We start from the raw sequence: 14,658 nt of genomic DNA on the forward strand, positions 1-14,658 counted from the left end.
AGAACATGGACACAGAACTTGGCTGGAGATTGTGGCTAGAGATCCTGGCAAGGCTGCTGATCAACTGAACGCTGTCTCCGTTTCATTCCTTCTTCGCCGACTCCGTCCACACCTTTGGGGACCCCTGGACCTGCTGGGGTTGGACCCCAGCAACTGTGTTCACTGCTCAGTGTTTAAAAGCTAACTGGAAACTCAGTGGGAGCCTCACCAAGGTGATTCACATAAGATGCAGGGAGGGAGTACGTTTGTCAATGACTGTCTTACAAGTGCATGCCAGGCAGCACCTCACTATGGGACACTTGAATGAGATACTCAAGCACAATTTAACTGTTTTCAATTCTTTACTTCAGTGACTGGAAATATTCAGAATCAACTGAAATAATGCCAAATCAATGATAACCCCCTTCAAATTTTTAAGAGTTAGTTTTTATTATAAAGTTATACTTGATCAAGGAAATACTTAAAATAGAAATGTAGTGCAATTGCCCCAAATCCTACCACGATGACAAAAACATTGTTTGTATTTAAATGGACTTCTTTCAGCTTGCTTTTTTAATCGTTCAAACATTATATGAAGATCTCTATCTTCTGTTTCCTGTTTGGTATCATTTAGAAGAGAAAATATGACCTTTGTATGAACTGCCCACCTCACAGAGAGTACAAATTAGGCTACTCCAAATTACTCTGAAGATTACTTCATAACAATAAAAGGAGGACATTTCCTAAACACTGTCCTGGGCCAGGTTCAAAACTAAGTTCCTGAAGTGGATTCTTTTGTCTCACCTGGTCAGCAACCCATGAGGTAAGTTCTAAATGCCCTTCCAAAGCTTTTCACTGACCACCCTCCTGCAGAGCTCACCCCTGCCTCAGTCTTTGCTCCTGCTATTCTCCACCCCAATAACTCACCTCCATGGCACCTTGTCCCTGACTGGATTCCAGGCTCTGCTCAGAGAGGTGTTCCTGTCTACTGCTCCCACCACTCACTAAGCCCTTATCCTGATTTAGGTTTTCTTCACAGTCCTTAGCATGTCCCCCTATTGCATCACACGTCTCTGCTTATTACCTGACTGCCTGCCTCCTCCCTGGGAAAGAACTGGCAGGTGGACAGAGACTCTACTACCGTAGCTCCATCATTCCACAGACATATCTTACTAACTAATAGCTCACGGATGAGGAGCCTGAGAAACCGAGAGCTTCAGCACTTGCCCAAGTTCAATAGCTACAAAGCGAAAGAGCTAGCATCTGGCCTGGCAGCCTTCATATGCATTTCAAGATCTGAATAGTTGCCACCTTGGATGACGCCTAACCCCCTTTACCAGATGATGTGCTCCTTGGGAAGATTACTCTATGGTATTCGAGAAGCAAATATGGGGGCTGCTTCTCTCATGTGATGCCTGGGGCAAGTTTAATTTCTCTGAACTTCAGTCTCCTAGGGGTATAAAATAGAGATAATACCACCCAATCTCCCAGGGCAGTGGTCGGCAAACTCATTAGTCTCAACAGACAAATATCAACAGTACAACGATTGAAATTTCTTTTGAGAGCCAAACTTTTTAAACTTAAACTATGTAGGTAGGTACATTGTTATTAACTTAATTAGGGTGCTCCTACGGCTTAGGAAGAGCCACACTCAAGGGGCCAAAGAGCCGCATGTGGCTCGCGAGCCGCAGTTTGCCAACCACGGTCCCAGGGTCATCATGAGGATTAAAAGATATATAGCAAAAAAGCAATCTTTGTCAACTGCTAAGTTTCATTTACATATACAAGCTTACTTTGCTTTATAAAAGAGAATTACCAGCACACACTATACTGCCCTGTGCCTGTGATTTAGATGTTTTTGCTCTTTTTTTTTTTAAAGAACAAAGCATACAAGAAAGCTGAATTCAATGGTATAATGTGCTGAGTTTGATGAACTAAATTTTGTATTATTTTTTGAGTACTAATTTCCAGAAAGTCAATAATAAATGATGGAAAACATGGTCTTATAGGATATAATTCTTTGGCAATCCAGGAACAATCTCACCAGACTGGGAGTGTGGGGTGTACCAGGAAGGGGTCCTATTTGGCGCACTCAGTGATGGCTCCCAAGCATCTCCAACAGTGTCTAGCACATAGAAGGTATTTAGTAAATATATTTTGAATGTTGACAAGACTCAAAGAATGACTGAGATAATTAGACAACTGTCTGACTATTCTGTGCCAAAAATATTACTCACTACATACACACTGAAATTTAATAAGGAAAAAATATCATTTCAAGCCCTTTTTAGTCTTCTCTTCACTGGCTAAGCCCGTATAAGTCCTGAAGTGTAGATAAGCACAGAAGCCTTCCCTAGCAGGAGCAAAACATGCCTGATGAATGCGCCCAAAAAGAAAACTTCAATTCCTTTGTCTCTCCATCCATCATGTCCCCAAATGTGAAACTGACTCTACACAAATACAGAGTCATTTTTTCCCATTTTCTGGGTCATCACACTAAGAGTGCATATTGCTCCTCCAGCCTGGCACTTCCCTCTCTCTTTCTTTCATATGAACACCCAGAGAAATGATCCAATCCTTAGTCATTGCATCTCCATAAAGATCAGAAACAACACTGTTCTCAATTTGCAATATGTAAAGCTTGGATGTGGGAAGCTAAATGAGCTTCCCGCTCAATGCATGATCTGCTACTTATAAAAACACTAAGCATAATGTTTTGTTTTCCCAGCACTAGGACCCAAATTCACTTAAGTATAGCCTTTTTAGAGGCATGGTATCTTCAGGAGACCATGTCGGGCAGAAATAAAAACCAGCTTTATGAGTATCAAATGCCTATGGCTATAAGCTACCTTTATATTTTTTATGTTATAAATGGATTTAGTGTTTATCTTTTAAAATATAAAACAGGGTCACATATTCTTATACATAAACTAGGGATCTTGTAAATTATCCATTTTATAGAACTGGAACACTAAGTTACATGATATATTCTAATAAAATATAAAAACATCAACCATATCATAATAAATGAGCATAAACTTGGTGGCTTAAAACAACAAAAATTTATTATCTTTCAGTCTGTAGGTTAAGAGTCTGAAAAGGGTCTCTCAGTGGGCTAAAACCCATCTTTCCCACTAGACTGTAAGGTCTCTGAAAGCAGGACTTATACATTTTCTTTACTCACCTTGGAAACATATTTTGAGGACCTACTAAGTTCTAAAAATTGTGCTATGTGTTGAGGATACAAAGGCGGCCCTGGGAAACATATGGTCTGGTACAAAATCAATCTATCAGAACCTCTCAATAAATATGGATTGAATTAAGTTATGTCAAAGGTTCAGAAATGTCAATACAACAGTAAGGTTCGGAGTACTGTAATTGTAAATTCTGCTTTCTTTTTGTAGGTCATGCAAAGTAAGATGACAGGCCTTATTATTAGAGGAAAACTGTATTGATTTTAATATATTAGGTTTTGAATTTGGAAGTGTCTATAATTTTTTAAGATGACAAAAATATTTTAACTAATGTAAATAAAGAACTTGAGAACATTAAAGAAACCACCAATCATTATCAAACTATGTAGGTGTTTTTATATCATAAACACTTAATAATTCTTACTCTACGCTGATAATTACCCATGTACTACAGTATATAAAGTGATAGCATGAACCAGTGTAATGAGATGCCAGGTTATTATTTGGTTACTTAATCAAGTTTTCTTCTGCTCAAAGTGGCAATCCTTATGACAAAGTTTAAGAAAGTTCCCCACCATCAGAAAAACTGTCTGATTCAAAGAGTATAATCCATTATAACGTAACTGTCGACTTCAAGTAAAAACATATAAATGACTTGGTATTTATTCGCCCTAAATATGTATTTCCAGAGCCACTGTCAGAGCCTCAGAGTAGTTATTATGTCAGCATGTATAAGGCTCCAGACTGTATTTAAAATTTTTAATGTGGCTAAAGATAACCTCACACATTAAGAGAAAGAAAAACAAACCCTACACACTGGAGCATCTATTTCAAAGAAGACAGATGAAGTAATATTTTAATTAGAGTAAATATTAAGATTAGAATAAAAAATTTAGTCTCTCACTGTCATAATTTTTAAATTCATCTTCATGGATTATTTGCTTCTTAGACTCACCATAGTCTCAAGAGAATTATGTTACTAAACAATTAAGAAAATCACAATGCTTTTAATAGACAGCAAAGTTATGGGAAAGATAGAGGAAGTCCTATTCATCAGGTTTTTTTTTCTCACTGATTTTAATAGCCCAATGTTTGGACAACATACATCTGAAAGTGAAACAAAATGTGAAATAATGTTTGTATGTTAATAAATGTGAGTATAGAAAACAATAAAAATATAAATTAAGAGTACAAAGCCACAATTATATGCTGGTACCGAAATGGTTTAGGACAGGGGTACACACATTTTTTTTTCTGAAAAGAACGAGACAGGAAATATCCAGGCTTTGTGGATACTACTGTGGTACATAGCCTGCCGTGGTAGCTTACAACCAGCCATGGACAATATTTAACAAATGGGTGTGGCTATGTGCCAATAACAATTTGTTTATGGACACTGAAATCTGAATTTCATGTGTCACAAAATAGTATCATTATTGTGATTTTTCAACCACTCAAAAATGTAAATACCATTTTTAGTTTGCAAGTTATACAAAAACTGGCAGCAGGCTGTTATTTGCTTATAGGACACAGCTTGCCAAGCCTTGGGCATCACAGACCAGCCTACACATGTGAGACCAAATACAAATACATGTGCAAGAACAAATCAAATAATATTTTACATAAAGGCTTAAAACATTAACCCTCAAAGAGTTATGGTTGTATCTGCTTTTGCCACCTAGTTATACTGAAAATTTCATAAGATTAGTTTCTGTTTTAGTGTAAAAGAGCCACCCTTTGGAATTAGTTTTGGAAAAGAATAAACTATGTTATACATATTAACAGAAAGAGATGAGGAGAAAGAGGAGAGGAGAAAAAGGAGGAGAAAACCCTTGAAACTAAATAGTAATTAAACCTCAAGGCTCTATGTACATTTTGACAGCTCAGTTTAAAATTCATACCATATGATACCATATGCAAATTTATAAGATGATATTTCCTTACTTCTAACAATGATATTTCACTGAGAATTTAACTTCTCACTTTAGGTGGACTGGTCAGCTGGGCACAAGTCCATATTATTTATACATATTGGTTTTAAGGTAAGAAAACTTATCATTTTAGATTGCTCACTAGTTGTATTTTTGTAACTTTCTTTCCCAAGTAGATGAATTCTGAGAAAAAAACCATTTCTTATAATCCTTCATCTTCCACAGTAATTGGTATCATGATTAGCACATATTATGGCTCAAAGAAACTTTTTAAATTAAAATTTGTTTAATACATAGTAGGAAAAAATTCCAGTATTTGCAGTTCTATATTAAGGCAAAAAATGTAATCCGATGGAATAATTATCAATCTATTGATTTTAATACATTAGGTTTTGAATTTGGATTGCCTATAATTCTGTAAGATAACAAAAATCTGGACCATGCCAATAGGCATAGAGAGGTAGAGGAATTGGACTGCTAGTCCTTCCCCCACCCTCTTGCTGACATCCAAACCACCCACATGTCCCAACAAGGACTTCCAACCTGTTTAGCAGTGGTTGAGGGCACATTGTTTGTAATTATCAGAAATCATATGGAACTGAAAAAGTTTTATAATATGTAACATTCAGAGGTATTAAAGCTACAAAAGCCTAATATTCACCACCAAGTATTCTATTAGTCAACAGAATGAGAGTAAATTCAAACAGAACATCTAAATAGCCCTACTATATTCTTCCAAAGACAGAAGAGACTTCAAAGGCCTGATATGTAAACAGTTGCCTCCCCTCCATTCCCTCAATTACCCAACTGATTGTTCTAGGATGCAATTGGGCTTTGATCTTTAATGCCATTTTTGTAACAGCCTCTGCTAGGATCCCATTCTTTCTGTACTTAAAACTTGGTCAACTTGGCCTGAGACAGTATCATGGAACAACATAAAGAAGAAAAGGATAAGATAGTGACAAGAAACAATTCCCCCCCTTCCTTTATAAGGGGAAGTTTGTAATCATGTGATAAAAATAGAAGCAGTGGAAACTGAAGATCTTGCAATATTGGGGGTGCTTTGTAAAAAGTCAATTTTTCCAAGTCAGACTGCAATCTAAAGGAACACAATAATAAAATCAACTACCAAATTGCTCACCAAATTCAAAGATAATAAAGAAAGCATGAGTGAACTCCTGTGGATAAATCTACCAGGACTCTATCTGAGTACCATAGCCTCATCCATCTCCAGCCTCTATGGACAGAGACTGGATCCTCCAGAGAGAGCAGGTGACGATGACCAAAAGACTTTCAGGGTGAGAAGCCTGTTTGGCAAAGGACAGCTCCACATGGGAGCACAGTTCTGCTCTCCTCTTCCCTTTCCCCAATGCTGACAAGAATGAAAACAGTAACTGGAATCTCTGTGTGTGTGTTGGAACAAAAAAAAAAAAATGAGAGGGGTAAAAGGGAGACTGTCAGTTATGGATAAATAAACAAGAGCTAGAAACATTTTGAAGTCCAATAAAGTCATAGTGTTAAGGAGCTCAAAGGTCCTTTCTTTGAAGTTATAGGATCTAAACTTGGGAAGGAGACATCAAGAACACGGAGGGCACCAAAATGATTAAAGCTTGGTTAAGAACATTAGATTCTACTTCATGTTTGAAGCTACCTTCACAAGATTACTAAATGTACTTATTGCTGCATTTAGGTGCATTAATGAAGAACTTTACAGTCATTAAAAATTACCAAAAAAATGTATTTACCTGAAATCCAAATCAAAATGACACGTTTTACAGTTTGAATCCTGAATGGGGCACACTCTTTACCCCATTTATAATATGAATCTGCAAATCTAAAATTTTAAAGATGTCCAACATCACAGCCTGAAAAGGGTGTCCATTAAAGTGATTAAGCTCCAATGTGATTAGAGTTCACTAATAACGATCTTCCCACTCTTCCTTCTGAATATAAGGTAGAATTCTTGCTGGTGTTCAGTGGAGCAAATGTCATTTACTCATCAGGAAATATACTAAGCACTTATACAGAGGACAAAACATCCACATGTGTGCATGGCCATTTCATCTGCAGAATGCTTTCAAGATCACTGGCATCCTCACAGTTCACCCAGGTGCCAGGTGAGCCCCTGAGGACAAAGTTTATGCTGCCTCCCAAGGTCTCCAATTCTCCAATTTGTGACCAAGACTTTGTAATTTCGATTCCCCAGCTATAGTTCCATTCACTAGACACATTTGCCAGAAGAGACATCAATCTATTTCCCATATCTTCTGCTTGGGAAGGATTAATTGGGAAGTGCCCATTAATCTAGCTCAGATGTACCCAAAGGTAAAGGAAGTAAACTTTAATTAGACTTTAAATAAAGAGAGACAAAGATAAACTCTTTGTAACTGGTCCTCTTAATTATAGTAGCACTCTCACTAGTTCATCGGTTCTTGATTGCCACACTCAAAGATCTAGACCCTCACTCATTCAACCAATACCCAGTAAACATTTACTGTGATTAAGACTCTTGTGAACATTTGATTAAAACAAACAAACAAAACAAAAAAAAAAACACTTAAAGCAAACCTGATGGCATCCATGGATCAGAAGTTGGTTTGGTCAAGGTGTTCACTTGCTCCCAATTGAAGTCATCATCTTCAGCTTGATTATATCCACATGTGCTATATGGCTCATCAAAGAGGCAACCTCCTAAAACATAACAGAATGGTAAGTAATGTAGACATTAGACCTCAGGAAAAAGCTATGATGATTATAGGTGCTGTAATGCAACAGGAGACATTGAAGGATGCATCTAATGGTTAATATAATCCTATATAACAAAAGCCTAATATGCGAAGTGTCCAGTTGTCCAGTAGTCCATTCAACCAATCAAATCATAATATGTTGATGTGCTAAGGCCGCTCAACTGCTAATTAAATTTGATTTGAACTTTGTGCTCAGGAACTCTGGATATTGACCTTATTGTACCCTTGCTAGCTGAGTATTAACCATGTCTTGACAAAATGCTGTATTATATTATTCCCCCAAAAGAACCAATATTTTAAAAATTCAATTAAAAGTAAGACCTATACAAATTTATAATTCCTATTTGGCAGATGCACAGGAATTTGGAATAACTGATCTTGTGAGTGTTCAATGTGTTTTCTATAGAAAAACCATTACAATTTGAACCAAAAAAATTAAAAGAAAAAACTTTCACCACACCACTGGCATGATGGCAGGAGACAAAATGAAGTATAGATCATGGACATAGCTTGCAAATTATTTTTCTAAGGATTATTCTAAATTTACCATAGAAATGGGTTTTATTTTACTAGTAATACTTTGGATATTATAGGTATCAAAATTAAAACAGGTTATAAATTTGCTTATAGTTCATAATTTTTAAAGGCAAGAATAAATTAAAACTAAACATGTGGTAAACATATGCTTAATTTTGGTGCTAGAAATAAGACTACTTAAAAAAACAATAAAACAAAATGTAGTATATGCAAAGCAATTTAGCTGTTTCAGCATCCTGGGACACAGCGAAAATGTTCAGTCCCATCCAGCATCCTTAAATGTCTCCTGTTACTTTGAATTACTATAGTATCAAGTCTTTCCTCCAATGTTTCACATTTCAAAAGTGACTTATTACATTGACCAAATCAATTATTATGAACACTAGAGGCCCAGTGCATAAAATTTGTGCACTCAAGAGGGGTCCCTCAGCCCAGGCTATGCCCTCTTGCAGTCCAGGACACCTCGGGGGCTGTCAGCCTGGCCTGCCCTCTCACAGTTCAGAAGCCCTCGGGGGATGTTCAACTTATGGCTTAGGCCCTAGGGGGAGTGGGCCTAAGCTGGTAGTTAGACATCCTTAGTGCTGCTGCAGAGGCGGGAGAGGCTCCCTCCCCTACCATTTTACTCACCAGCTGTGAGCTCGGCTTCTGGCTGAGTGGCACTCCGTCTGTGGAAGCGCACTGATGACCAAAGCTCCTGCATTGAGTGGGATCAGGCTGAAACCGCTCTCCAACATCCCCCAAGAGGTCCTGGATTGCGAGAGGGTGCAGGCCAGGCCGAGGGACCCCACTAGTGCACGACTGGGGATGAGGAGAGACGGCAAGAGGGCTCCAGGGCATGTTCCAGCCTGTCTCGCTCAGTCCTGATTGGCCGGACCCAACAGCAAGCTGACCTACCAGTCAACTGTCTACCCCCTGGTGTTCAGGGCACGTCGTAGCAAGCAGTTGAGTGGCCTTAGCACATCATTAGCATATTACAATTACGATTTGATTGGTTGAATGGACAACTGGACACTTAGCATATTAGGCTTTTATTATATAGGATTCTATTAACCATTAGATAATGTCATTAATTACATTAATTTAAAATTATAATTATCTGTCAATGATAAAAATTAAGGGTTCTGGTCGAAACCGGTTTGGCTCAGTGGATAGAGCGTCGGCTTGCGGACTGTAAGGTCCCGGGTTCGATTCCGGTCAGGGGCATGTACCTGGGTTGCGGACACATCCCCAGTGGGAGATGTGCAGGAGGCAGCTAATCGATGTTTCTCTCCCATCGATATTTCTAACTCTCTATATCTCTCCCTTCTTCTCTGTAAAAATTCAATAAAATATATTTTTTTAAAAAAATTAAGGGTTCTGATCAATAACACATAAAAATAAGAATATTATTACACTACTAGAGGCTCATTGCATGAAAATCATGCAAGAGTAGGCCCTCACAGGCCCGGCTGCCTCACAACCCCGCGGCCCAACCCCCCGCCCACTGGTCATTCAGGAAGGTCGTTCCTCCATCCAGTCTAATTAGCATATTAGCTCTTTATTATATAGGATGTCTGTACTGTATGCCCTGGCAGCAATAAGTGAAACAGCAATTGTACAACCTCAGAGATAAAACAGATGTTAGAGGTCAACTGGTCCAACTCCCATCCAAATGTTTAAGTCAATTCAACAACCTTCTAGACAGACAGACAGACAGCTTATGAACAGGTGAGACACTGAGAATTTTAAAAAAGCATCCTTACCATGTACATAACTCCCTCTTTGGAAAGGTCCATGCTCTGCTTACCTTTTCTACTCATTTATCTTAGCTCTACCTCTGCAAAAATAATAAAAAGTCTCAGCTCTTACCCAAGAAAGCTGATCATTTGAAAAGAACTGTCATGTTCTGTCTTCACTTCTCTGGGCAAAACATGCTTTGCTCCCTCCAGTTTTTCCTACTAGAAGCTAGGAAGACTTTCCCTATCCTGGTAAACCTCTGAACACTCACAGGTTTATCAGCACTTTTCCAAAATAAGGACTCCAAGTTCTAAATTCAACTGTCCACGTCCCTGGACCTCATGCTCTTTCAGCAGTCTCAACAGGGTGCTGGTCCATTTTGAGCTTCTAGGAGCCTGAATTCCCATAGGGGTGTGAAATGCAAATCACTGCTGCTGAGCCATTCTCCTCTCCTATACTAAGTAAGTGACTTTATGAATGAAAACACAGGATGTATTTATCTTCAATAACCCCTATCTCTTTGGTTTCAGTGCATCACTCCAGTCTATTGAGAGCTTTTGGAATCCTGATTTTGTATTTGGGTATTAGTCATCCTGCCTAGACTTGGGTATCTGCTAATTTGACAAGCATGCTTTCTATGTCTGTCACCAAATCACTGATTAAAAAAAAAAAAAAAAAAAAAGTTAGACTTGGGTATCTGCTAATTTGATAAGCATGCTTTCTATGCCCGTCACCAAATCACTGATTAAAAAAAAAAGTTAAACAGGGCAGAATGAGGGAGCTCAGATCCTTTTAAAAGGCCTGTGCTAGGTTTCTAACTTTCTTTTAGTTGTGATCTCCAGGCATGATGGTGAAATTAGTGGCTTCGAATGCTGTATATTGTAACATATTTAACAGAACTGGTCAATTAAACAATCCACTGGGAACAGAAACACACTATAAAAATACAGCATCAACTTAATATTTCAGCTTGACACATGGTAATTTATACTGCCCTTCACTCAGTTTTAACAAGTTCAAAGAAACAAAACAGATTTGTTTAAAGCATATACTACTAACAACTTTTGACTTTGGGATAGGAAATGCTACAAGACAATGTAAACATGTATGATAAATATGTTCTGTTCCCTTAGTTGCAAAACTCAAATCTGATGTAGAAAATATCTTCTGTACTGTAGAAATAAGCCCAAACAGTGGGTAGCACTAATAATGTTCTAAAAGAAAAAAAAAATAACCATGGAAACATAGACAGCACATTGATGATGGAAGTCCTGCAGTGCAGTTTTAAACAGTGAGAACCAGCTATGGGCATCCACAAAACAACTCAAGGCTGGTTAAAGATCTGCTTTATGAAGCAACTGTTGACACTAAAGTTATAACCAAGTGTAAAGGGAAGAGAATGCGCAGCTGATAACAACCCCAAAGACTAATGCAATGCTGGTGCAAGGATATAATTTTCCTATTACATAAAGCTACTTTTATCACTTGAAAGGAAACATAAAAAGATGATATGGTTCTTTCTGGACCCATATATGATTATCAAACCACTGGAAAATAGGACAAACTATGAATTTCCTATTGCCGGAAGATATATCCCTCTGCACACCAATTTTCAGATCCAGTGGCAATCATCCAACAGATGAGAGACCCTAAAATACCAAAGGTGGTGGATGGAACTAAAATGAGATAAGATTAAGGGAAACAACATCAGAATTGAAATGACCATTTTGAGAATGAGCAAATTAAACTTATGTTTTTTATTTTATTTTATTTTTTTGTAAAACTTTTGGCTTTTTAGGCAGCTCTGTGTAGTGGTGGTAGTGAACAGGTTCCGGGGTCAAGGGTCTGGCACATCCTCATTCTTCCACTCCTACCTTTGTGACTGAAGACAAATCACCTGGCACTCTGCACTCTGATTTCCCTACCTGCAGAATGGAGATAACATGTACCTCATGTGGTATTTCTAATCATTCAATTACACAGCAAATGTAAAGTTAGTGCAACAGTGCCAGGCATGTTCAGTCATACCTGTTATTATTAATTCTTAATTCCTTCATACCATATACACCTCATACAACAATTATTCTCATGAGTTCATTTCACTGCAAATAGCTGGACTATATCATTGGAAATTTACTAAGAAATTAAAGAGTGGTGAGCAAGTCTGCAGCACACTCCAGTGGGATCCTCTATGGAACGTGTGGGATTTGTAAATGCTTTGAGGCCAGTGAAGAGTATGATGAGGAGGCAAAGCCCGCTGAAACTTAGTGAAATGAATGAGCATTTCCAAAAATAAGTCTCCTTGATTTTCCAAATAACAGACAGTCTGCCATCATGTACAGGAATGTGGTCAGCGGCAGACTTTGCCAAGGTTTGTCCAGAACTGTCTTACTTGGACTAATGCCCAATGCTCATGGCTGCACTGCATTCTTCCGTCAAATCAACATAAATTATTTCTCTTTTGTGGAGGGGAATTGAGACTGAGCCACGTCACAAATTAGATGGAGGAAAGGCGATGCAAGATGGGTGGGGCGGTGGCCTGCTTCGTTCACAGTCTCTCTCACTCACACACATACTCACACATATGTACATGCCCACATGCCTGCATCATACCAGTTTTTCCTTAGCAAATGTGAATACAACACACTAAAATACTACATGTGCTGAATCAATAATAAATTTTTATGCAAAAGGAAGTATCTATGGATATCAAATATTTAGGTTATCATCATTGCTGATTTCTGTGCAAAAATGATTATTGCATGGCCTACTCCATAACATATCTTGCTACGCAATGATATGAGTTAAATTAACAAAAATCAAAGAAAAGTTAAAATTCAAAAGCAAGGAAAATGGGCAAAAAAATAAAATGAGATTATACCAGGAATATAGTGAGGACTCCACTTTACCACCAAGTAATAAAACAATGTCACCAGGTTCATTTCCTGGAAGTTAGCTACAAATTTATTTCACTTTGAGTTTGGGGTAGCCAGTCCAAAAAGGAAAATACGATTGATTACATAATTCACAGTATCTATGAGATAATAATATTAATACTAAAACTACTAATAGGGACTATGTTTTACTGAGGACTTGTTTAATCCTGATGTCAACCCAATAAGGTAGATACTATGGTCTTCCTTTTATAGGTATATAAACTGAGGCACAGCGGTTACAGAGTTTACACAGGGTCTCAAAGCTGGAAGGTGAAGCAGAGATTTGAATCCAGGCATCCTATGTTGACGGCCCAGATTCTTAACACTATGCGATAGTATCTTCCAGCTGAAAATCCAAAAGAAACACAACTACTCCTAATCTGCAGAGAACTATCTTCCCAGGACCCTGGAAAGAAGCAATCAACATAAGTTAATGAACAGAGCTCTCATCAGCATCCACCAGAACAGAGCTATGGGTTTTAGGGTCTATTTAGTAACATAGTATGATAGCATGTCACCAAACTTTGATTCAATAAACTTGATTTTGTGGGAGCTCAGTGCATTCGAGGATTAAAGCTGTAATATCCCTGAAAATGGCCTTTATGAATATTGTTTCTTTCAACAAAGTCTTACTGGGCTGCTAAATTTTGTGTATTTACTCCCCAACTAAAAATTGCAACTAGTCTGTGCTATTACTGAAGGGTAGAGCCATATGCTTTAGAAAGCAGATGCAACAGTGGTAGGCCAGATAATATTTCATGAAAACTGAAGAACTTCAAAAGAATAGGTGTCTGAAAGACTATTTCTGATTCTGATTATAATTTTATCTAAGTCATCTTGGCATTCCCTAGAATTGGTACATGACAGACACTGATAAATGCTTTTAGGAAAAATAGAGAATAAAGTCCCCAAAATTATATGCAGAATTCAGCTGAAATAATTTTTGCCAATTTTTAAAGGAGTTTAATGTAACAAACAACTACACAATGAAAACAATTTTAATATAGCCCGACAAAACACCCAGCCCTGCTATAAACGTGACTAAATCACTGACCATGTTCACTTTTATTATGGTTGAAAACTATAATCCAGTTAAATGTTAATGAAGTCTACACAAATTACAGTTTTCACTGTAGAAAAGTTGAACTCTTCTTTTTCTGGCAATAATTAGATAGAAAGGCTAGTTGTCTATAAAGGTCATTCCTGATTTATGAAAATAAAATATTGTCATTTGCATACTGGAGGGAATTTATCTTTCTTCTTGATTTAGAGTAGCAGGGAATTGTTCAGTAGACCCAAGAACAGTATGACATCATTAACACAGAAGCTATAAAGGAGGCGATGGTCCATTTTTCCCCCAAAGGAAACCTTGTAAGATCTTCCACACGCCCATTCTATTCCTACTGAAGAAAAGACAAAGAAAAATGGACGAGGATTAGAGCCCATCATTGAAGGCAGTACTTAACATTTCTTCAATTGTGACCCACTGTCTTGACCCAGGACATGTATATGGACATTTTACAAACCAAATTTATCTCTGATGGCATAGCATACACTGATCTTTTTTCATTTCTGTCCTGTTCAATTCTAAAGGGTGAGTCTAGATCCACTAAACTGA

At 37.8% G+C, this 14,658-nt stretch overlaps 1 protein-coding gene across 3 annotated transcripts in view; it reads right to left on the reverse strand.

The window, feature by feature from the left end:
* PTPRM (protein tyrosine phosphatase, receptor type M) overlaps positions 1-7,798 on the reverse strand; it is a 466,311-nt gene extending 458,513 nt beyond the window's left edge. Inside the window, exon 1 of one of the 3 annotated variants that reach the window (XM_006763285.2) lies at positions 7,673-7,798. In XM_006763285.2, coding sequence (XP_006763348.1) covers positions 7,673-7,682 — 10 coding nt within the window. In that variant the 5' untranslated portion in view covers positions 7,683-7,798. The remainder of the gene's footprint in view (positions 1-7,672) is intronic. The other 2 variants (XM_015563601.1, XM_006763284.2) reach the window with 2 other exon arrangements.
* Between the last annotated feature and the right edge of the window lie 6,860 nt (positions 7,799-14,658).

The sequence above is a fragment of the Myotis davidii genome, unplaced genomic scaffold, assembly GCF_000327345.1.
Source record: "Myotis davidii unplaced genomic scaffold, ASM32734v1 scaffold78, whole genome shotgun sequence".
NCBI lineage: Eukaryota > Metazoa > Chordata > Mammalia > Chiroptera > Vespertilionidae > Myotis > Myotis davidii.